The sequence below is a fragment of the Chrysoperla carnea genome, chromosome 2, assembly GCF_905475395.1.
Source record: "Chrysoperla carnea chromosome 2, inChrCarn1.1, whole genome shotgun sequence".
In the NCBI taxonomy this organism is placed as follows: domain Eukaryota; kingdom Metazoa; phylum Arthropoda; class Insecta; order Neuroptera; family Chrysopidae; genus Chrysoperla; species Chrysoperla carnea.
The window spans coordinates 19,686,673-19,713,200 of NC_058338.1; the positions used below are offsets into that span (position 1 = coordinate 19,686,673).

At 27.3% G+C, this 26,528-nt stretch overlaps 1 protein-coding gene across 1 annotated transcript in view; it reads left to right on the forward strand.

The window, feature by feature from the left end:
• Positions 1 to 26,528, forward strand: part of LOC123292205 (D-beta-hydroxybutyrate dehydrogenase, mitochondrial) — a 51,148-nt gene that overhangs the window by 9,652 nt on the left and 14,968 nt on the right. The window contains exons 2-3 of the mRNA XM_044872770.1: positions 12,242 to 12,485; positions 15,449 to 15,677. Of these exons, the coding sequence (XP_044728705.1) occupies positions 12,291 to 12,485; positions 15,449 to 15,677 (424 nt within the window). The 5' untranslated portion in view covers positions 12,242 to 12,290. The remainder of the gene's footprint in view (positions 1 to 12,241; positions 12,486 to 15,448; positions 15,678 to 26,528) is intronic.

Here is a 26,528-nt window from a genome sequence, read left to right on the forward strand (position 1 = left end):
AGCTTACAATATGATAAATAAGAAAGTTATTCAGGTCTTTGAATTGAAAATAAAAAATCATTTTTTATTATGTTTAAATGTGCCTTCAATATGTTTGTTTAATATCATTAAATTTTCAAATTAAAATAATCCATTAGATATTTTCTAATGAATGTAATTGTTCCGAGATATATCAATTTACAGCAGAAAATTCCGGATTAATTGAAATATAATTTATTTTGGACAGATCCGGATTTACACAATGTACCGCCCTTGTGAAATGGGAAAAAATACCGCTCTAAGTTTCTTCAGCTAGTTCTTATACAATAAAATAAATATAAAATTTGAACTGAAAAGAAAAATTCCACGCAAATCATTTTTATCGAAGCTATATAAGCGTATGAATCAGAGTTTAAAATTATCCGTTTGGTTGAGAATATTGTGAATTTTAAGAGTATACATTTTTTTCAAAATTTTTCGTCACATCTAAGATCAAATTCACATGTTTGCAAAAATATTTTGACTTTTCGATCAATCTTGGACCATGAGGATCAATATATAAATCCGACCATATTGTGGAGTGTAGATTTTGTACGAAAAAACAAAAAGTTTGTTTTCTTTTACATTGAGTAGTAGGGAATCAGTTGACCAAAGTTTTTTCAAAAAAATATTTTAAATTTGCTTTACAATTGTAGGATTAAAATTGAAAATATCATACATTTTTCAAAGAAAAGATAAATATTTCTTTATTCATTCCTTGCAATTATTTATTGGAAAAAACTATAGCCAATCAATCATCTTCTTTTCTGATGTAGTAAATGAATTATGACTATTTTACACAAAATTGAAAACTGTGCAAATATTTTAGTTGTGTAAAGCAATTCCTTCGAGTGTTATGGAAGCGGGCGGGTATGAAGCTAGTCGATAATATTTTCTGTATTTTTGTACATCCTTTTTAGAAAATCAAATGAAAAATTTTATGGTAATATTTTATAAATTAAAAAAATTTAAGAGAGCTATAAAAATTACAAGAAACATGTCAAAGTTATTTTTTCACGATTAGCATTTAGCATAACAAAAATTGTTAATTATTCATAAAAGTTAATTTAATGGATATTTATTTTTAGATGGTTATAATGAATTTTTTTTCAGCTATAAAAAAATTTACATTTACTATTTTGTTAAATATTTAATAGTAAAATAGTTTAGTTTATTTAACTATCCGTAAAATCTATCATTGGTTTGAAGAATGAAAGTTGTTTAATTTAAATTTATAAGCAAAACGTCAATACGCATTATGTGGGATATTTTATTGGATGGTAATTTATTGAATCTGTAACATAAAATGTGTAAATTCTCAATGGCGGCTCTAAGAAGTTTTCAATTTTGAAAATGAGATAAGGAAGATTATTACTTGGGGAAAATGAAACGATGAATTTGAATAAAATTGTACAAAAATATGATAATTTACTTTTGAAATACAAACATTTTTATAGAAACTGAGTTAACGGGAGGTAAGGTGATAAATATTCGAGGAGCAATATAATTTACAGTCAAAATGGCAAATTTTCTAAGAATCTTAAGATCCTTAGAAGATCTGAGACCAAGCCTTCGTAAAATAGAGACCATATTGTTATTTCCGTCTCGTTTATCCGCATAATAAAAACAAGAGACTAAGCAAACCTAAGCAAATAAATTGCAAAACTATGTTCCTTATTGCGCGGATGGGGACTAGACAAATAAAAATCTGCGATATTGCCTGACAAATTTTTTCTACAGTTTATTATGTTGAAATATTTAGAGTATTCTCGATGATATCATTGACTTGAGGTTACGGTATTCGCTTCTCATGCGGATGGTCGTAAGGTCAAAACTCATCTACATCAAAATTTAAAATACATTAATTATGGTGAACAGAACAAACAGGTTTCTACACGATACCTCACGAGGGATAAATTTTAGCAAATAATTCTTGAGCATTACTGAAAAAAGGTTAGAGTATTTCGTCCCGAACATATCTCAACTCAACGAACTTTTTTGGATGATTAAGCTTAGTTATTAACAATTAAATTAGATTGTGTACGAAATAATACTTAGTTTTATTGTTTTCGTTTGATTTTATTCTAAAAGTGAAAATTTTACTGCAAAAATTTGGATACTATAGAAACTATACACCTGCGAATGTTATAATGGGTGATCTATGCTCACTCTGTTTTTTTGAGTGTTGATTGATTAAAGAGTCAAAAAAACAATTTTGATTTGAATCAGATGTTAGTTAATTTTAATTTATTTACTGGAAATGATCTTGACTTACTTTTTTGTCATTTTTAAGTTGATACTTAAAAATTTGTTTCGGCACAGTAGATAATTTATAATTATAGTATACTACGCTTAATTGAAAGTAAAATAAATTCATCGTTAAAATGAAAATAAATTTAAAAAAATATTTTAAAATGGTATTTAAATATATCCGGTCTATTAGACACAAATTTGACTAAATTAGTTAAGATTAAAGTCTGATATAAACCATCTGTTTTATAAATATGGTTCAAATCCAATTCAAAGAAAATTGAATTCAAATTAGCTTCAAAGCCAAAATGTTCAGAAATTATTTTCTGCATTAAAGAACAGCTCTGATTTCAAAAATTTTTTGTGTACGTGTTCCTTAGACCTTCAGGAACATTTAAGGGGTAGTTTTATAGGGTTGCAACCATCCCAGTTTCTTTTTGACCTTGGATTCGTTATCAGCGCCCTCGAAAACCTTCGGGAGACGATTTTCGAGTTGGAATCTTAATTTGTTTTCACTGTTACTATTTGGGGTACTTTTGGGGATGGGAAAACTACCCTAATTATCTCAGTTTTCTTTGTTCCACCACTTTTCCACATTTGATGGTATTTTCTGGCTTATTAAATGTACTAATCGCATTTTTCTACATTCCATCTCATCGCGTAGTACAGTCAAAACTGCTTATAACGACGAACCATGTATAGTTTTTATCATGGTTGTTAAAAATAATGTTAACTTGGAATCATTTACTAATTAGCTTATTTTTCATTTCATACGAGTTAACTTACACTTATATCTTTTGAATAATTATGAAATTAAACAACATCACAGGTACTTGTTAAAAATATTGTTGAAATGTTGAACATGGTATCAAAAATTTATATTATAGCGGAAAACATTGAAACTCCATTAGCAAATAGTTATTACATTGAAAAAAATGTTATTAAAACCAAAAAAACACTTTCACCATAACAATAAAAGTTTTTAGAGAAACCATGTTTAATATTTTTTAATTCTAAGCATCGACCTTTTAAAAATTTTATGATTTTTGTTTTTTAAATTACATAATTTAAGCTTGAATTTTTACAGTAGTTTTAAAAAATTGAATAATAAAAGTTCTTCATTTAGATGTTAATTAAAACATGTACGAATTAAGAATTCATATCGGTAAGAATTTTTATATAAGAAAGTTAAAATTGTCATGTAATAAAAAAATGTTTATTTTTTAAGTTTAATTTGAAATTCAAAAAGATTTTTTTATGATACAAAATTGTTTAAGTGTCCATGGAAAGTTTACTTCCGCCGTTGAACACATTTTTTTTTGGTGAATTAATGAGAAATTTAATTAAAACGACAGTTGTTAATTAAATAATCGACCGTGTTTGTGAATAATTCAATATGATTTAATGAAACTAAAAAAAGGCAATTTTTAATGTCTTTTTGTAATTTTTAGTAAGGTCTACAACTTTTTTTCTCGCCCGTTAAAAAAAATAAGATCAAGTACAAGGGAGAGACCTTGTTTTTAAATTGTCCTTGATTTTATTAGTTTCGTGTAGATTCAATTGCATGCAACGCGTAAGATGGATCAATCAACTACTTATTTAAAACATAGAATTTAAACTTTGAACTCAATTAAAACATAATTAACTGGTAAAATAGTAATTATAAACATGCATTTGTATATAGTGCCCGAATTGTGATTTTCATCCACTTTAAAACGTCGTATTGAGTAATGAGGATACAATAATTTAACGATTTTATAATATAAATAATTCTTATAATTCTGGTGGAAGCGCAGATAACATTCCATCACATATAATAATAGTTTAAAAACTAAAAAACTTCGTCCTTGTATGTTTGTTTTCCTTTCAGTTGGAATTTGGAAAATATTATCGCGTTCTTGCGGGTAGAATTCGATTCTAAACTAAGAAATAAAAGAACCTACATATTACGCATCGATTTAACTTTTCTCAATTCCAAAGTACATTTTCTTATTGTCATTATTAATAAACTTAACCTTGACTGTAAAAATTATAATGAATTTCTATAATTATAATTTAAACTAAGATTAAAATTCATATAATCGAATATAATAACTGACTATAAATCCTATTTAATATTATAATTAAAATCTATTAACGTATAAATTTATTTCCATATTAATTAATATAATTTTACCAAGTGGTCTTATAAAAAATTAATGAATTTGTTTATCAAACATTTATTGGATCACCTCAATTATAGAATTTTTTGTGTAAGTGAATTATTTTTATTCATTTAAAAATATCAGATATTTACAGGTGAAATTTACAAAATTTAAATGCACCCGCCAAATTTTTCGGATATGGGACCCTCAAGTCGCCCTTGAAACATATCTAAGAACATTCTCCATTAAATTATCTCTTTTCTTAGAGCCTGCCCCAAACTGAACCGATTTTGAGCATCATAGCCTATTTTTTATTTGTTCCAGGTGCGAATCCCTAGGCTCGTACTTGAAACATAGCTAAGACCGTTTAAACGACAGATAGACAGACATACAGGCACACAAATATATAACACCACTTTTTTTGGTTTGGGGGTTAAAAATACATCCTTTTATCCTTAAAATTTAAATGTATGTACATTAATTTGTTAGCAATATCGTTCAAACTAGAAACAAAATTTGGGTGATTCAATTTTCACTCTTCAATTCTTTTTGGCCATTGCCATTTTGAAATTTTTGTATTCTATTCCATCCTATTACATTGGGAATTTCAACGACGTTCATGTGGACCACTTGGTATAAAATAATATTTTTAAGTAGTCTTTTAAAAGTTATCTCATGCAGTAAAACAATAGATTTTTTAGAGGCATATCCATATATTTATTACGTAATAAAAAGTTCATGAACAAAAAGTGTATGTTTAAATATGGTAACTTTCCGGTATTCCGGAAGGAAATCATACATTTAAACTAACATTTACGTGATAAAACGTTAATTTACGATGAGAGAATTCAAAATAATTTGTGAAAAGTTTAATTTCTTGAATGATATTAAATAAATTAGATATATACCTACGCGTAAAAATTTTTGTTCATATCTCATGCATGTCAGTCTTATTTCTTTATAATAAACTCTTAGAAAAACAAAAATTTCTCAAATCCAATAACAATTATATTACTTAGTCAAGAAAAATTATCAAATTTGACATCACGAGCATTGCAAAGTTTGTTAGCCTTTCTTCATAATAAATATGCAATAAACTTTTAATTATGAGAATGGCGATTGATGAGTACAATCAAAATGTAAGTCGTCCTTTAAAAAAAATAAAAATCATTCTGGATTATTTCTACTTAAAAGATTTTTAGGAAATAATCTATAAAAACTGTTACATTCGAATCAGTGTTCATCAATCACTTTTCTTAATGTGTATTATTTCTGTATAATTTCTTTGTAATTTAATCTTTATAAATATAAGCTTACATAAACTTTCTTATTTCTCTAAATATGTTTCCTATAATCACATCACATTATTTCATGAATAATAAATGATTGTGTGGTTTCAATTATTCATATTAATTACATAAATATAATAAAAATAACTTTATTGAATTCTACTATTTATTATTAGATACATACTATTTTATACTCGCTAAAACCCGCTGAAAAAAGTAATTGTGTAACCAGAATTTATGGTGAATATATGGTTGTGTTAGGTATTCCTGAGGACCATTTTAAGAACAGTTTTGCACCTTCTTTAAAGGTTCTACTTTCTGACACATCTTTTTGAAATAATAATTTCGGAATAATGAACAAACGAAATTAATTACACGAAGATTAAAAAATTTGTCAAATAATTTTTTTAAGAGCCCTTTTAACCAAAATTTTAATTTGCATTTTGTAAAAAAATTTCAAGAAAAATTTTTGTGATTGAAACCTAAATTTTTAAATTTTGTATTCAAAGCTAAAAATCATTTCTCAACACTATCACTATATTTATATTACATTTTCTTATTGTAGAAACGTAGAGTGTGTGATCAATCTTGTGGTATAAGAGACGATATAAGGTCGATCTTCGCCCCTCTGACAACCAGATGAGACATCTTTTTTTAGAAATTTTATTGAATTTAAATTCTCCAATCATAGTTTTTCAATCGTTCGATTGATTAAGAGCTCGGTGTAGTTAACTACATTCACTTTCCTGTACATATGCAGTGAACAGATCTTCACCGGAGCTGTATGTATATTATGGTTTTATGAATGTCTTTAAAAATCTTCTCGATGGAAATTATTAATAATGGCTTAGCGAGAAAGTTGATGGGGACTAGGATAATTTATATTGTTAGTTTTCTAAAGATTAATATCGATATTTTAATTATTGTATATTGTAAAGTGAAAATATCTGTAAAGCGAACGAAACCCGTTGAGCCATTTCGTATTGTTATTTTAAAAGATCATTTCTAAATTCTGATATAAAACCCTAGGAAAAAATTCTGGAACGGGATCTTTTAAATACAGTCGAACCTGTTTAAGAAGGACCTAGATAAGTGAGAAACATGCATAACTGGAACTCATGCCAAAGTAGCAACACTTTGGCACTGAATTACCTCTGTTTGTGTGACGAAGCAAACCTCTATATCTGGGATCCGTTCTTTCGATTTTATCGTCATAGTTACCTCTATAACTGATGAGACAACGAGTGAATTTTATAACTGAGCCTCTGTAACTGAGAACTGAGATAACATCGTTTTGTTTGTTTAGTTACTTATTCTTATTCTACCCGCAAATTCCGCACTTAACAAATTTTGAGCCTCAATGATCTTCAGTTTTGGTTTTGCGTTTTCGTTATCAGTACATGAACAACTGAAGTAAATTCTTTTTTATGAAATGTGAGACACCGAACATCGAATGTTCAAAGAAGTATATATGAAAAAATATTTTTAATTCAATGTGATATTAATGATTTTATCTCACAATATATTAATTAATTATATTTAATGATTATTGATTTAATTATTTTATATTATATTACCTATAATAATATAATTTTAATTACATTTACATAATTAATTCGTATAATATATGGCATAAATACAATAACTTCAGCTTCACATCTTGATTTCCGATATTGAGGAAATAAGATTACAGGATGGTTCATAAAATGCGGACAAATATGTTAGATATTTAATTAATAAGTTCCTACTGATTAAACAATTATGAAATACATTTTATGTTCAAACATATGAATCAATACAGTTTTTCTGAATTAACAAAAAAAGTACAGTTTTTTGAATTAACAAAAATTTATTTAACTCTTTAGAGATAATTAGTTTTTCTTCAATTATTGAAATCGTATTCAAATATGTGGAAGCGCAAAGGAGCGAAATGGGTATATTCATTTTTTACATAAACAGTATTCCCAACGATTCCACCTTAAATATATTATAAGCTAAGACGAATTTTTAATTTTGATTAAAGTCCTTATGAAAAGTTTGGAATTATAAGTAACCAAGATTTTAAGGTAGGTACCTGCTATAAAAATTTTAGGAGGCTGATCAGATATAAGTTGTTGTTGAAAAAAAAGTAAATAAAGATAATGATTTTAAATCTGGAAACAATTTTTAAAAAACATTTTGCGTTGCGTTTATTAGTTTCGAATTTTCATCAATATAAGTCTTTACCTGTATATTCGATTTACCTGTACATTACATTATCTGTACATTTTTCTATATATGAACAATGGATGCTTATATAAAGTGAAATTTACCGATATACGAATAAATTTTTTTTGAATTAATAATACTATAAATAATACTACAAGCAACAAGTATTGTCATCATACAATACTTGTATTATTACACGTATAGTACGTTGTAAATAATTTTTTCTTTATTTTAATGAATAGATAAGTTATTTATTTATCATTTTAAATATATACTTAATTAGAAATAAATGTGAAATCTATTATACTTGAATATTTTTTGTTCCTTTTTAAGAGAAAAAAATTCGAAAGTCGTGGTGAATATATGTAATAAAATTTATAACGCAGTAGCTGCGTAAGCTAAACGAATTTATTTCTTAGAATAGTTAAAAATTACATTATCACTTGTTGAGAAAGTATTTTATTATGATACAGATGAAATAAATTGGAGTAACTTTGGGGGACCGAAAAATTTGGTCGTTATAAGCGATATGTAAATTTTTATATTAAAATGAAATTATGTGCATATGTGCATATTTTGGCTGTTCATGCTGACTAATTTCAATGAAAATTTGTCGCTATAATCGATATTTGAGTTCATGAGGTCTAAAATAAAGTAATAACGGTCAAAATTAAGTTTTATTTTAATATTGAGAATAGTATTATAATGGTATTTTGTTTAGCTGAAAAAGTATGCATGTTTATACATTGGTTGTTGTAACCCAGAAGTTCTCAAACTTATTTCGTCTACCGCCCATTTCAAGAATTAATTATTTTTAAAATCAGATATCAATTTTTTACATTGGTATACGAGGTTTATCGAAAAATGTTAATTTTGTCCTAAAGACCTTTTTTTAACAATATCAACAATATTTATTGATAAAAGTTGATTTTAACTGAAATCTACGGTGATATATTCAGTAATCAATTGTAAGTAGTTTAGACATAATAAATTTCATTCCAATAGTGCAATAATTGTATTGCATACAAACATTACGAGGACTATTTTGTCATCTACTAAGCAAATTCGATGACTTGTGAAGAAATTTTTACAAATCGTCGATACAAAAGCAATAGTTAGATCATTTTTCTTGAAGAGGAAATTCGCTGTAATGTGTATATGAACACATATTACTTATATACCCACATATAATACACAAAATAAAAGCAATGTATTGTTATCAATATTTAATAATATTATTTATAAATAATTCTATTAAATAAATATTTATAAACATATATAGAAATATTTTTATTTTTAACTATGCAAAAAAGCAGGAATCTATGATGAATGTATAAATTATCTTATATATTATTTCTATATCCTATTTTTTCCTGTCCATGTGATATCTTCCTTATTCTTTTATAAAATTCCATGATTTACTCCTCATTTCCAAGCTTATCGTACCAGTTCCGGACATAAAAGAGACTCATGGTCAAAAAATGTACCGCTTAGGTAAAACAGGCTAGAGAAATTATTTTAACAACTACTTTTGTTCATTACGTAATTTGTATATCATAGCTGTAAAAAAATTGCCTATAAATAACAATAAAATAAATTAATATTGATATTATGTTTTTAACCACGAGTGCGGCACTGCAGAATTTCGCAAAGGTCGAGAAGGAATGTGCCTATAAAAAAGTGGTTGGTATTATACCCATTAAATTTCAATATTTTTGACTATTATGATAAACTATGACATAGATCATTCAAATTACATCTTAAGGGGCTAGGCGAAGTAAGTTTGCATTTTAGAACATCAAGTCATCGTATCGTAATGAAATTCATCTGTTCATTAACTCTACTTTTAGTATTAATACGACACACTAGAATGCTATTTCTGGCCAGAAAAATTGTGCTTTCAAGTATTTATCTCCGAAAATGGACGAAAGTCATATTTTTTCAGTCGAAGTAAATATATAAAATTAATTCAATAAAACATTAATTCGCTATACATATACAGAAATTATTTTTAAAATTTTTGTTAAAAGATTTATTTTATAAAAGAAATAGTATAGGTAACATTTTTGTACTAAATTGTAAATTAATTTTTAACAAAAAATTGTAATTATTTTTGTTTTAGCAATTTTTTTTATATAAAAGTATTAAATATTCTATATGTTTATAAAAAAAATTATTGATTATGTACTGAAAATTTTTTTCCTCCATATACAAATTTCGATATAGTATTCAAACGCTAAAACCATTTTTTGTGGCACAAAAATTTTTTGATACTTCCGATACTTTAAAAATTTTTAAGAATGTTGTGCATTAAACAATCATTTTGTATAGGCATGCCTTATGAGTAAAACCGCACCCTCAAAGTCGCTTTGTGTCAAATATAGGGATCATTTGGTTTTCTTTGGACATCGTAAAATTATATATATCTGTAGTAGATATTCGCTTTAAAAAAAAAATTAAACTGAAACGGCAAGATTAATTGGGATGCAAGAAGCAAATTTTGCGGTTTTGTCATTAGTACAGTTTATAAAATTAAAAGAGATTGGTTGAAAAATAGATTATGTGTCGAAAAAACCGAAAAAAAATTTCTGGTGTCCCATTTTTGAACGCAAGGGCTTCAAATATCGGAACTCAACCAACACCTACATATAGTCAACAAACCCAACCCAGCCAACACATAACAGTACTCTGGGTCTATAAAAACGTAATTACAACAATACTCTGGGTCTAAAATTTTCGGTATTTTTTCCGGGTCAAATTTTTCCGATTACCGTTACAATTCCACGCCAGTCACAGCTACCATACCATCTGTCTGACAATTATTTATTGAAAATCAAGATTCTTATTCTTGTTGACTTAGTATCGTATCGTCTAGTTTCTCTCGCAATATCACTAATGCCATTAATGTTAAAAAAATTATATTGCATAAATTTCCACCACAAATATTTTTTACAAAGATCAATAAAATGATCGAACTTGTCGATAAAATTTTGTGTATAGAGATTATATGAGTGTTTCTCCATAAAATTTGTTCTTTATAAATTCAATTCCTTATATTTTTTTGGGTTAATTAAACGTTAAATTATTATTGTATACAATTTTTTTATTTATTAAATTTACTTACAATATTGTAAAGAAATATGAAATCTTCTATTTTTTTATTATTTTATTAAACATTATAACGGTATTAAATTTTTTTGAATAAAAAATTATATTCTTTATCTTTAAGGCATAAATAAACTCACTCTGAGCTACATACATACATGCCCATTATTTTTGATGATGATGAGTTATTTGATTTGATTTTTCTTTAAAGAAATATCATTTTTGTAAAAGAATGTATGTATTTACCTCCCAGACGCAAAAAAAGAAAGATATTTTTATACAAATTGTCGGTATATAATAAGAAAGGAAAAAATAAAACTTTATTTTAAGATAAAATAATCTTTAAAGGCAATGTTTGAAAACTAACAACCGACTTTCAGGTCGATAAACACTTAGATGAGAATGTTTCCATATAGATATCAATAGCCTTCTATTCGCTCCGTGCATAGAAATGACACACTACTTTATTAATATAATTGTAGGAATATACATATAAATCTGTGGATTGTATATATGGTTTACATTGAAACTTTAATACTATTCTCTAAAAAAATTATGTTAATTTAAATTTAAAAAATATTATTTATGCAATTTCGTTTCCTATTTTCACAATTTCTAATGCAACAAGTTTAATTAAATGTTATTTTTCAAAAATTTTAATTTGACATTTACTATACTATTTTCAACTAAACAATTCAAAATTAATCACAACAAGATCCTTTATCTCCATCTAATGGAAGCACTGGCGTCGATCTGATTCTTCCTAACATGATTACGCACGGAATCAATACTTTTTAATTATTTTTCGACGCGACGAGTCAGGCGCGTTTTCAGAGAGTTCGGTACCATCGTACAAAATATAACACAATTTACTTTTTATTAAATACTTTCGTAAAAATTTAATTGAACAGTAGACAAATGGCATTTGTATTTTGTGAAAATTTGCATTTCGGGGTGCTGGAGTAAATTTGAATGCCCAGAAAATTTAAAATTGAAGGGTGGATAAACGAAAATTTTGCCAAATGATGGACAGACAAATTCAGTCAGCAATTTATAAAAATTCGCAATCGAGGGTGCTTTTTTCATGGTGCTATAGTTTAGTTTCTTTATTATTAGTCATTATGTTTTAACGTGCTCGGTTGCTATCAATTTTTATATGCAAAGCCTGTAGATATGGAGTCTTTTGTAAAACATAAAAAGTAAACAATGATTTTTTTTTTGTTACAGATGATAAAATAATAGCTACCACATAACAAGAAGACATTGATTTTACAATATGACAATGGATGTCCAGACTGCGTTAGTGCTAACAATACAACTGGTTGCATTGTTTTCAATAGCTGGTGCATTATTGTTATATTTATTATGTAAGATCCGTGCTGAACCAGGTGGTATTGCTGAAGATGTTGGTGATATTGGTGGTGGACGTGCTGTGATTGTTACGTCATGTGATACTGCATTTGGGTTACAGGTAAATTCATTTTGTACTAAAATATAGAAAAATTGTATTCAGAAAATTTGTATTTCATTTCAAGATATTTCGATTTATGTGGATTTTTTTGATAACTTTCGAAATTTACATGCAAAATGAATAATTTCCAGGAGCATTCAAAAATGAATGAAAACCTCCGAACAATTTTTTTTCTGGTGATGGCACTTTTTTATTTAAGTTTATAATAGACACCACAATTTTCTCTAAAATGATGAATACATACTCGAAACTTCGTGAGTGGCTTCCTTTTGACGAATCTACTAAACTTTTCTCTACGATTTTTTCGAAAAAGGTGCAATTTCATTCTGAAAAAACGCAGCAGAGAATTTGTCGCACTCTATAAACACTTGATTATGCATTTCATGACCACTCAAATATGCATTTTCTGGAAAAAAAGGGTTTCCCAGATAAAAAAGTAATCTACATCGATTCGTTGTTCTATTTTAAAGTGAAAGAAGGGCAAACAAATATAGCAACATTTATTAATATATAAACTTATTTACTAAGTATATAATAATTATAGACCTTTATGTAGGGGAAAGGAAAAAGCCGTCCTAAAATACAAGGCTCAATTAGCACTATATGAACTAACAACTCGATTTCCCCTACTCAATTATCACTATTAACTAATTGCGGTTTACAATTACCTACATTGAATAAGTATGTATCTAAATTATTCTTAACAAGATACAAAATAAATTTTATGTAATTTATTCAATCAATATTTAACAAAAATCTAGATTTCCAGATCTAGGACCAGATTATATTTTGACAAATAATCTTAGAAACAACACATATTTGCCAAGAAGTTTAAAATCGATAAGTATTCATATCGATGAGGATAGTCAAATAAGATGATACTTGAATGAAATATGTAAGATCATTTTGTGACTTGTCCGTCACTTGAAAGATCGGAATGTCTGTTACCTGACTGTAATTACAATTTTCGAGGTTTAGGACGGCATCCTGCTTTGAAAAGTGATTGAATGATTTTTGTTTTTTTTTATCCAATTCTTGTCTTTATTTGAATATCGCCCTAAATTAACATTCTAAATTTTAAGCTTACCGCGTAATTAAAAAATTTTGTAATCCTCCGAAGGAGAAGTCCCTGGTAGAGATGGCAAAAGATAACTGAAATATTGAAACAAGACTGACTTAAAAATAGTAGTTCGATATAAAATCCGACAGATTATGACTTTCAGGGTATAGTTCCATCTTGACTATTGGAAAAGCTATGGTTCAATCATAGTCTCGTAAAATTCAGCCGACAATTCCTTTGCTAATCACGTGTCGCTCATTATACGCGGTTAGTCATAGGCGGTTAGTGGATAGACTTTCGATACCGATGCTTTTTTGTAATTATTTCAATACCCAAACTTCTTAAACAAAAACGCTATTACATCGATATATATATATAAATATCAAGTACCTAAATATTTCTAGAGAAAACTTATTAATTTTAAAACATCGATATATCGTTGCCATTTCCTAATCCCGGCACCGAATATTTTCTTAGAAGAAATACTTATTAAAAGCGAAATCGATGACCGATTCTGAAATTTCAGTTCTTTCTAAAATAAGTTACCAAAATGTATCCTGGCCGTAGATCTATTAAAAATGTGAATTAAATTGAAAAGGTGTGGTTTTTTGATTATTATTACGTTTATATAAAAATATAATTATAAAAAACAGGTACACAAAAAAAAAAAAAAAAAAACAAGATTCTTTCACCTAATTTAAAATAAATTTATTTTAGATTGTGTATTAAAAAATTCTTTGATATTAACAACATATATAATGTTTTAAGTAGAACAAGTTAAAATTAATTTTAAGACAAAAATTTTTTAATTTTATTTTATAAATTTTATGATACAAAAAAAGTTGATTATAATTTAACAAAAAAATAAAAGATTTTTGCGTGAAGTACTCACGTAGTTAATAAGAAAAATTTCTCTCGTTAGTAATATGTCAATTATTAAAATAATATATTGCAAATATTATATTCTAAATAAGTACTTGAAATGAAGCACATATTCAGAAATCTTTTTGGGCGGAATTCCAGGTAATGCGAACGTTCCATGAGCATTTTTTGAGTAATTAATAATTTTATAATTCGTATCCCTATATATTTATTTTCCTATTTCATTGCCCAAGCCCAGGGGGTGAAAAGTCCAAAATTAATCGTTCAATTTACAAAATCTCATTTTTGAGATTTTCCTTAAAATCATGTGCAAAATTTTCCTGTTTAAGGTTGTGGGAATATTTTGAAAATCCTCATATATTTTTCAAATGAGCTTTTTTTTGGGTCTCATTTGCCGTGATCGATGTTTTTTGGATCCCATTTATGTCAAGATGTTGATTCAATAAATGGATCTGGGATATTATTACACAATTACGATTCTAGTCGATATCAGGTACTTGTTTAATAGTTAAAGAAAACCGATGTCGACTAGATTGATTAGAAACAAACGATTTTTCCGAAGTTTCTTAAGAAGTCCCAGTTATGCGGCAAAGTTATGTAATTTTGCTACGGGTAGCTAAGAAATAGTTTTGACTCACTCCTTCAATCCCTTTTCAAATAATGAATTTTCTACAAGACATAAGCCTTTCGATTGATCGATCTGTACATAGTTAGAATATGCTCTTCAAGGCCTTTTGGTACCAAACACGTTACCTTTAGCATAAATTTTTAATTGAAGTTCGTACAAAAATTTTAGACGCCAGTTAATGTAAAAATCCAAGTATGCATCCATCATAAATCGATCAAGAGGCTTAAGCCTTGCATACAAATGACGATTCGTTGCAAAATAAAATAATAAACCATGCTTACTAATCAAAATTAACTACGCTAATTGTGTAGGAATTTAACACATATTATGATCATAAAAACTTAAAATTATGATCCAAAACTGCTAAATTATAACATAAAATTTTTATTACAGGTGGCATTACATTTAAGTACACGTGGTTTTCGTGTATTTGCTGGTATACGTGATATGCATGAAGATTGTACTGCATTACGTGCTGCACGTGCATGGGTTAAAGAGCGTGAGAGTATACCAGTCCGTGGTCAAGGTATGCTAGTTGCATTACCATTGGATGTAACTCGTGAAGATTTATTACATGAAGCTGCTGATATTATTCGTGCACATCTGCCTGCCGGTGAAGATGGTAAGTTTCCTTGTTTGGAAGTTTTTTTATTTTTTTTCAATTACCGGCGTCAAGGACTAATCAATTTTAACATTGTTGGACCAAAAGTCCCTAAAAACTAAAGTTAGATGCGACTAAAATATAATAGAACACCGCAATGATGTAGGAATTCAAATGATTCATGAGAATGAAAATTTTTCTATTTTATTCCTGGGCTTTATATCAAAAATATCAAATTTTCTGTCACTCATTTTACTCAAGGAACTTTTTAATACCACAAAATTTAGTTTTTTCTGCAATTAGTTTTTAAACAGTTTTAGGTGCTTTTGAAGCCTAAAGTTATCGTTCATTGTTCTTTTTTCATTGCTAACCTAACCATCCTCTCCTTGGTGGCCTTACACGTAAACGAATTATACAATAGGTATTTTTAATTACTTGTATACTCATCTCAAATGAATTCAAAAATCATCTTTTTATTTATTTGATTTGTTACGGTTTTAAAAACTTTAGTGAATTCAAGCATAACCATTCATTCTTTATACGTATGTATACGTTTAAAAACGTTTACTTCCGTTACGAATGAAGCATAAATATTTTTTAATACATCAATATTATCCAATATTTTATTATTATTAATTGTACAATTAATTCATAACATTCATTATATAATGAAAAATGATTAACAGTTTTATATACAATAAAATTATTTGTGTATTGTACCATAATTTAATCAAATTATTAAAAAAAATGGTATAAAAGTTTGTAACGTCACGAAATCGTTTATTTTAAGGCGACTGAATTTTGGATTTTTATACCATACATATATGTAATATGCAAGGTATACTAAGTTTAGTCCCAAGTTTGTAACGCTTAAAAATATTGATGCCACGCACAAAATTTTGCCATAGGTGTTCATAGAATCACCTAATTAGTCCATTTCCGGTTGTCCGGCCTTCGTCTGTGGACACGATAACTCAAAAACGAAAAAATATAGCGAGCTGAAATTTTTACAGCGTACTCAGAACGTAAAAAGTGAGGTCGAGTTCGTAAATGAGCATCATAGGTCAATTGGGTCTTGGGTCCGTAGGATCCATCTTGTAAACCGTTAGAGATAGAACAAAAGTTTAAATGTAAAAAATGTTTTTTATCAAAAAATAAACAACTTTTGCTTGAAACATTTTTTCTTAAACATCACTGTTTACCCGTGAGGGTGCCAATTAGGCGAAAATTTTATAGTATGTACCATACTTTAATATCAGTTATGTATGTGTCACATGTATGAATGTGTTATGTGATAAAGAAATCAACAATGACTATGCATGGTATTTCAACAATTCATTCAGTCAATTGTTTGTTTTCATTTGTTTTCTTTGAAATTGGGTAGAGATAAAGTACGCTTGGCTCTTGAAAGCGCTTGCGTTAATGGCGTTTATCAGATCGCATTTCCATTCATTTTAAGGGAATTTAAAAAAATCATTTGTCATGTTCTTTAGCAATACAAATAGGGTAGTTTAGTGATGCCGAATTTGTCACATTACCCATAAAATTGTAAAAGCAGACTTGATACCATAACAATTTTTGAAGTAAAATTAAAATTAATTGAAAAATGAAGAAGTTATAAACAAACATTCAAAGATTGTTGTCTATCTCACTTTTGAAGAAAAAAGTTTTATATATAATCTTTATGGCGATACCGTGCAATGACGTCACAAGTCGATTTTCCTCTTTGTTAATTACGAGTTTTAAACGTTCATATTTTGTGTATTTCTAAAGATTTTCAAAAATCAACTTCACTTTATATTCGTGAAGTGAGAATTCTTCTAGATACCGTATCCTAATTAAAAGCCACACCGAGTCGTTAATGTAAGCTCTCCATTTTGCCTAACGTGACCAATAAACGGGGCCCATTTAAATGTTGTTTCCGAGGTTGGTGCAAAAACATAGACAAACAGACTCACAATTGGAATTCAAGTTTATTCATATAAATTCAGTTTTTAGGATTTATTAACGTAAAATTTTTTTATTTTTTGGTAAAAATTCTACATCACGTCCAAATAAATTGCACAAAACTTATTTTATCAAATTACCTTTTCTACACTTTCGTACTGATGAAAACAATTACTAGTTTTTTCTTCCTTTTTGTGTATAATTGAAGGGCGCATAAATACAAAATAAAGTTATGATATAATCTTTTGTTACTTAAATCGTTTCGTTCCGTTCAATAAAACATCTCTGATTAACAGCGGAAATAATATTATTGTTTTTTTTTTTTTAATGTTTGTCATTCTATTCAATTTTTGTTATTGTTATTGTTAATATATTTTTTAAGAATATACTTTATTCTTTTTTTTTTTTTAATAATTCAAAGCGATATAATGTCTGGAATGTGGTTCTCTGATTTGGTTAATTGGGTTTAACTTTTTTGGTGAAAACAATATTTTGTACATTCCATTCTTATTAAAATGTTGATTATTATTTAATAGAGAATTATAAAAGACGTTAAATGAAATTAATTTTATTTTGAACATCAAATTCACATTAATTTTAAGTTATATTCTAAATAAATAAGCTACAGTAATTAGGTGTTTTGACTGGGAAAGAATGACTCATTTAAATAACCTTGCTGAAAATATTAACTTGTATGTGATACATTTACAAGTCATTCAACCCAATACAGAAACAAATAATTAAGACCATAAAAATACATTTTTTGGTACCTCAATAAGATATATGTAATTGATTTTAATTAAAGAAAAGTTATAAAAAAGGTGCCAAAAAAGGAAATTCTTGGCCCAAAAAACCCCGATTTTTCGAAATACGTGACGAATCCGTGTAATTTGACATCGGATTCGTATTCAGCGGCCAAAACAAGCATTTCCAAGATGCTTATTTTAGGCCAAAATAAGCAATTTTTTTAAGTTACATATGCCTCTCGCTGGGGTTCTATGCCGTCCTATGATTAAGAAAAGTTAGCTGAATGTTCTTGGGGGTCCAATTAACACGTTACATTAAAAATGCTGCTTTTTTCCGGCTTGTTCACTATGCTGGAGACCACTCGATTTTCATAGCTTTGACACCCAAGTCACTTTTTAATGCTAAATGACACATAAAAAGAACCCAAGAAATTTCACTTCAATATGGGATCAAGATCCAAAAACTTGCCGTAAATTTTACGAAATTAACAATGCATTTTAAAAGAATTTCGTTTAATGTAGCGAAAATAGTATATCTAATGATGGACGGATGCCATATTATGTTTCCAAAATATATTTTTTGGGCAATATTTAAACAATTTTAGAATCGTCTCGAAATTTGATGTAAGGAAAAATCATACAAATGATCGTTGGTATATTAAACTGTACGAAGATATTTCATGATAGTAAGACATTTATTTATGTTTGAAACATAAAAACTGTATGGTGTCTATAAATAGAGGCTCCATAAAAGTAATACCTCTATGTTAGGCCTTTACACTAGAACTAGTATTTTATTTTCACAATACATATTAGCGTACTTGTGATTCCGGGTTCAAATTATATTTTTGTTTACAATCCTTTAAAGATTTGATTTGTATTTTATACTTTGCAACAAAAAATTGGTAAAAATCTGGTCTTTGAGTACTTGAGTAGTTACTATTTAATCTTATTTAAGATCTATTAATTATTTTATCCAATTTCCAATTATTTATCTGCACACTGGATAGTTCAAAATTATTTTAACCAAATTTATTGGACGTGACAGGAAAATCTACATTAACTAGATATTTCAAAAATTCTATTTTTGCTGCTTTAATGACTAAGATCATGTGTAAACCACAAACAGTAGCTATTTTTAATTAGGAAGAAATAGAAATCGTTTTTTTATTTTATTTTTTGTATTCTTCTAACATTTAGTAGAACATTATATTATTTTTTTATGGTAGACTATGTCAATGATGGAACGTGAAGTGAACATTAATATTAAGTAATTACAAAATAATAATATTTAAAATTTATTAAAACAAAGTAATTGAAATAATTAAGGGTTCTAAAGGGTTTTCTTTGATAACTTTTTTATGTTTTAAAATACTTAAAACTTTTTTATTTTTAAAATTAAGAACAATAGGCAGGGAACAAATTCGACGGTCCGAGTCCGGTAGACGTTGTTTGCCCGAATGTTGACTTTGATTTTAACGAGGGAGCAATTGTACTCTATGTTTAACGCGATTTCTTACAATCAAATGATTTTTTTCTTAATGACTCTAGTTTTTTTTCGAACTTTTAAAAATTATTTCATACTTTTTAGTTCAGTTAGATAAAAAAGCGTGTTTTTCAGTTTTTTATACTATTATCTTTGTTCTACTTTTTAGTTCAGCTAGTAACAAGTGTTACTACTATTAATATTATAGAATATTATCTGCACTTCCACCATCAAAGATTTTGTATTTAATCGTTAATTCTGAAGATCTTGATAAGGATAATCAGACAAACTTACTAAATTATTATATCGTCATAAGTGTTTGAAAGGTGTGCAAATCTTCAATTCAATCCGAAGGTTTGAAGTGAGTAGAAATCACGTTCAATGATTCCTTTCCGAGAAATACGTGTTAAAAAGTATCTATTATATTATTAAGGGTAATTTCTGTATGATATTTATAACCTAAATATAATTTTAAATAATCCTTGATTTTTTGTAACGGATTCTAAAACAATCCTTACTTTTATAAAGACAAACACTTAGTTTATTTATTATTTATTGTTTATTTATACCTCTATAATAGATGTGTAATATGTGTACATAAATAACATACTGAAGGTTATTTATTGCACAATTTATATATTACAGTCAACTTCAAATTACTTCCAATTGGTTAAAAATATTAATATTAAAAAAATTTATTAATAAATGCTTCACACAAACCACAAATAATTGCCACTGTACTATTTAAAAAAATATTTATTTTACATTTTTCTTGCTATTTTGTGAAAATTAATTATTTTTATAGAGGTGTAGGTTTGCCCATCATATATTGAGCTTTTATACCATGTATATATGAAATGTATCAAGGTATATTAAGTTTAGTCCCAAATTTTTGACGCTTAAAAGTATTGATGCTACGAACAAAATTATGACATAAGAGTAATGTTCAAAATTTTTCACTGCAATAAAAAGAAGAGATAAAGGAATAATAACAAGTGAAAACAAACAATTGATTGAGTTAATTGTTGAAATACCGTGCATAGTCAGTGTTGATTTCTTTATCACATTACACATACAAACATGTGACACATACATAACTAATCAAGTATAGTACATATTATAAAATTTCCGCCTAATTGGCACCCTCACGGGTAAACAGTGATGTTTACGAAAAAATGTTTCAAACAAAAGTTGTTTAGTTTTTGATAAGAAACATTTTTTACATTTTACTTTTGTTCTATCTCTAACGGTTTACAAGACCCAATTGACCTATGATGCTCATTTACGAACTTGACCTCACTTTTTACGTCCTGTAAAAATATCAGCTCGATATATTTTTTCGTTTTTGAGTTATCGTGTCCACAGACGGACAGACAGACGGACGGACGGACGGACAACCGGAAATGGACTAATTAGGTGATTTTATGAACACCTATGACAAAATTTTTTTCCTAGCATCATTATTTTTAAGCGTTACAAACTTGGGACTAAACTTAATATACTATGTATATTTCATATATACATGGTATAAAAAAAAATAAGTGAATATTTAAAATTATCTTTAAAACCACGGATTCCCCTCAATTTTTGTGGAAACTACCTCTTGATTTATGTTAATTTTTAAGTGCATAATTATCACTCAAAATACAGTCCAGTTCCCCGATTTTGTTTGTGATCAAACAGATGATCTTAACCTTGAGTATTGATCTTTAATTTGTATGTTCATCCATTAAACTTCAATAATTTTTATTTTACCCACTAAAATATATAATTTTTCCTTAAAAATATTATATTTACATAATGTGTAGGAATAATTGAAGAAGAATTGAAAATAAATAAAAAATATTTAAATAAAAATAAAACATATAATTAAGTATATTAGTCATTGTTTAAAAATTTTCAAAACCAATACAGTCTATGAATTTTAATGAAGAGAAAATCAAAAATATATTGTTTGATTGAATATATTTTTATAAAAATATCGTTAAAAGATTAAGAAGTCTCATTTAAAGTTAAAAATCACCTACAAAAGTTATTTTATACATACGTTAAAAATAAAAACAATAAGTTCTTGATATGAGTGCGAGCTACCTTTATCACATATTCAAGTTCTCAGATGAAAAACTGACTTTCTGTAATTGTCTAAAACAATTCAATATCAATTATTGTATTTCAACAGAGATGGGTGGTTTAGAGGCTAAATACTAGCTTTTATTTGTAAGAGATACCGAGATCAAAACCCGGTATTTTTTTTAAACAATTTTTTTAATGTTGCTAAAAACCAAAATTCGACGCACCACTTTTGATTGCCGCAGAGAAACAGTGAACGCAAAATTTTCCCGAACATACAAACCACACAGATATCCATTTAAAAGTGGCGTTAATACATTGTGCTGATCATGAAGCGTAAAGACACGTTGAAAATCGATTTGAATTTTGGAACCGATTATAAGAACTTCCCTATATTGGGCAGTTAAAAATAGTTCAAATAAAACTTGTATTTATTTCGATTTTGTATTCTATTTTTTAAGATAAGTACATTTGTTACATTTTTTCGTAAATTAATTCATTGAGTGTAGTACCTACCATTTTGTTCGGCGAAAGCGAAAGTATTCAAAACGGGTTTTTTGGTGAAGATATTTAAAACTGGTTTATGGTAGAATTTAATTTTTAGAAGGCATGTTTAAAATTTTAATAAAGTCCTATATTAACCGGTCGTAGAAACTAAATATTAATATACAAGTCTTATATCTTATAATATAATGGGGTTTAGCTTCCGTTTCTCTGACATATGCCTTAACAGAGGACACCCACATCATTAATTGTTAATTTCTATTTATTTAACTACTTATATACAATTACATTTTATGATGTGGTGGGAATCGGTTACTTCGTTCTTACCCAAGCGACGACAATGTGATCAATTCTGCACCCCCATTAATTATAATTCACCCTGCCATTGCCTGGATTCGAACCCGCAACCTCATTATAATATCTTATAATATTACAGGTACAAATAAAACGTACAGGTACGAATATCCATGAGTTTGAGGCCATTTTTAGGTTGAATTAATAATATACATTTTTAAAAAAAATATTCTATCCATAAATTAAATGTATTAAAACAATTAATTTACCTAAGTAAGTAATATTTTTTTTTTCTTAATTACTTATACAATGTTAATTACTCATATAAATATAATTAATATATTTATATCTATAATTATGTCTGTCAGTAAATTTTGTAAAGTTTCTAATATAATTTACTTCCAAATATTCAAGGACAAATTTTGTTATTTAGTATCTAATCAATTTTTAGGATGCAATGTTTAGATAAATGGACGTGGGATTGGGATTCTGAATCCTGAGATGTATTAAAGTGACTAAACAACACGCTAAGTGAAAAAGCTGTTTTTTATGTACAATTGATTCAACTTAACGATAAGATGGCTCAGTGTTTAGTATACTGTATATTCACTTGTTTTACATTCACCTGGCTCTTGATATGAAATCCAAGGGACAAATTTAATTTTTGGGTAATTAATTGGCTTCGATTTAGTTTATGACCTTAATGCCGAAGTAATTAAACCACATCACACGTTTGCCTAGGTTTTGTTTGTAGGACAGAATCCTGAGAGTTCAGCACAATCAATTACGTCAATAAAATAAGTTCTAATTTTTTTTTAGCGGTTAACTAGAAAAAAGTTCTATTTATCAGCTCCGACGCACGACTGGAGTTTTCTTCTTAGGTATTCTATAATGTATTGTGTCTATCAGACTATTGTCAGTTTCAAACAATAGATGCTTTATCTGTTATACGTAATGTATAATATAATTTATAACCCGAAAAAAATCCAAAGATGTACGATGAACGTTCAGTGAGTAGCTGTATTTTCATTCTGTATAGGCTGGTAACAGTTAAATTGTGTGCTGTGTCCGTCAGTTTCAAACAATAGATGCTTTGTCGACAGCACACACACGCATTACTAAAAAGTGAAAGATACGTACGATAGATTCTGCACCAAAAAACGTAACGAGCTCATTCAATCACTAGATTTTACTTCTCATAATCGATTTTTAAGGAGTAAACTACAATAACAGTGAACACGAATAAATTAGTTTGTTCATGATATTTTAGCTGAGACATTTTTCTTAGTGTGTAGTAATAACCCATAATATATTGCACAGCAAAATACCGTAAATCTGTTGAATGTCGGCTCTTATTAATCTCTAATAAAAAAAATATAATATTTACATAAATTACTTGTAATAAATATATGAAAAATCATTATGAAATAATGCATTTCCGACCAGGATATTTAAGCTAGTTATTAATATAAATGAAGCATGTTGCGTTATCATTAACACTATAAAGTAGAGGAATGAATATATTTGTTTATGTAACAAAAGTTCAAATTAACATGTATACCGTTATCTACGACATTTATATCAAGATTCCAAATATATATAATTATCTATACATTATTACCTACATAACATTATACATACTTTTATTTCAATAGGTTATAAAGTCATCCAATAAAAACATTCATATTTTTATATTTAATATTTTACAACAAAAATAAGAAACTTGACTTCATTACCTACGATGCGGACACACGTGCTAATTGAAATCTTGAATAGAAGTCGGCTAATTAATGTCTCTTTAAAAAGTAATTCTCATCCCATTTTATTTTCTGATATACTTAATTCTCATCTGTTCTGATATACTCAATGAATTATGACTATTTACACTTTAAAAAAATTGAAAACTGTGCAAATATTTTAACTGTCCGTTTGAGTGTAATGGAAGGGGGAAAAGTTAGGCCCAAAAAGCTGACGGCTATAAACCGGTGAAGCGGGTGGGTATCAAGATAGTACTTCCATAAATTTGTAGTAATTTTGAGTCAAAATAATACAAAATTAAAAATGCGAATTTGGTCATGAAAAATGGTATATTGGTATAAAAAATATTCTAAGCATCTTTTTTTAATACTTTTATTTTTTTTTTTGATATCTCTATCCATCTCTAACACTTGACAAAATATTAAGAATCGGCCTTATTTGTCAATTTTCTTAAATGCGACATACGGTATATACCTAAATTGTTAAATTTTTTTTACCCGAATTTGGATTAAAACTATTTTCTAAAGTGTGACTATGAAATGAGTGTAGTTGTTTATGATACATCATCCAAAATCGTGAATACATCAGAAACTCATCTTTAAATAGCAAAATCAAGCATAGTTTCTTGTAGTTCTAATTATTTAGCTTAAAAGTTAACTGAGTGGAAAAACTATTTGATTATCCAATGAAATGAGAAACTTAGTACAATATTTATTTTTATTTTTATTTTTTTGATCTAATAAAACGTACATTTTTTACATTATGATATGGTTATAATCTTCGTTGAATTTATTACCCTTTGAAAGTAAAAAAAAATTATATACAATGTGTTATTAAAATTTGTTTTAAAAAATGCATCCATATTGCAAGTGAAAGTAAAAAAATTAAAAATAAACAAATATAGCTTAAATATTTATGAAGTACATTAATAACTTTTTTAATTATATCACAGCATGTGTGTTTTATTCAATATTTTGTTATTAATAAATCATAATACACAAGGTTAATCGAAAACCTGAGAATTTCATACAGTATTGTGGGGAGAGATATTCGAGTAAAAAATGAAATTATAAATAATAAATAATTATATATTTTTAAATTTCTACTATGATTTACTATAATTGTATCTATAGTATCAAGTTCGTAGGAAAATAAATACATTTTTTTCATTGAATGTCAGAAATAATTTTAACAATATTTTATTTTATTGTGTTAAAAATAAAATTTTTTCGCATATTTATTATACCATATTGTTTACTGAAAGACAAGCTATTATATTCATCTTTTTACACTTGTATATGTCAAGATATTTCCATAATATCACACATAAATAATTAGCAGATACCCGCCCGCTTTGCTGGGCAATTTCTCCTTTAAAAACAAAGACTATCACATTATAGTCACCACTTATCTTCCCTTTTGTTCACAATTTTATGGATTTTTATACTTTTTGTACTTATAAACTATGTATATAAGGTAATTTTGACCCAAAAAGTACAAAAATCGGATGCATTTGTTGACTGGTCGAATAGTTTTTGAGATACGGACTAAAATCGATCCAAATATTGCGATATCTCAGAAACTATGCATCCAATCATTAAAATAACCTGATTTTTATAATTTTTGGATCAAAATTACCCCATCCACCAAGTTTCATCAAATTACGAAACAAAAATTTTTTTTTTGATTTTCTCGATTTTTTCAAAGGGGTACCCCTTAAAAAAATTCCAAAAAATCGAAAAATTTTTTTTATCTCCAATTTTGATAAAACTCAGTATATAAGGTAATTTTGACCCAAAAAGTACAAAAATCGGGTGCATTTGTTGACTGGTCGAATAGTTTTTGAGATACGGACTAAAATCGATCCAAATATTGCGATATCTCAGAAACTATGCATCCAATCATTAAAATAACCTGATTTTTATACTTTTTGGGTAAAAATTACCTTATATACTGAGTTTCATCAAAATGCGAAACAAAATTTTTTTTTCGATTTTCTCGAATTTTTCAAAGGGGTACCCCTTAAAAAAATTCCAAAAAATCGAAAAATTTTTTGTATCTCCAATT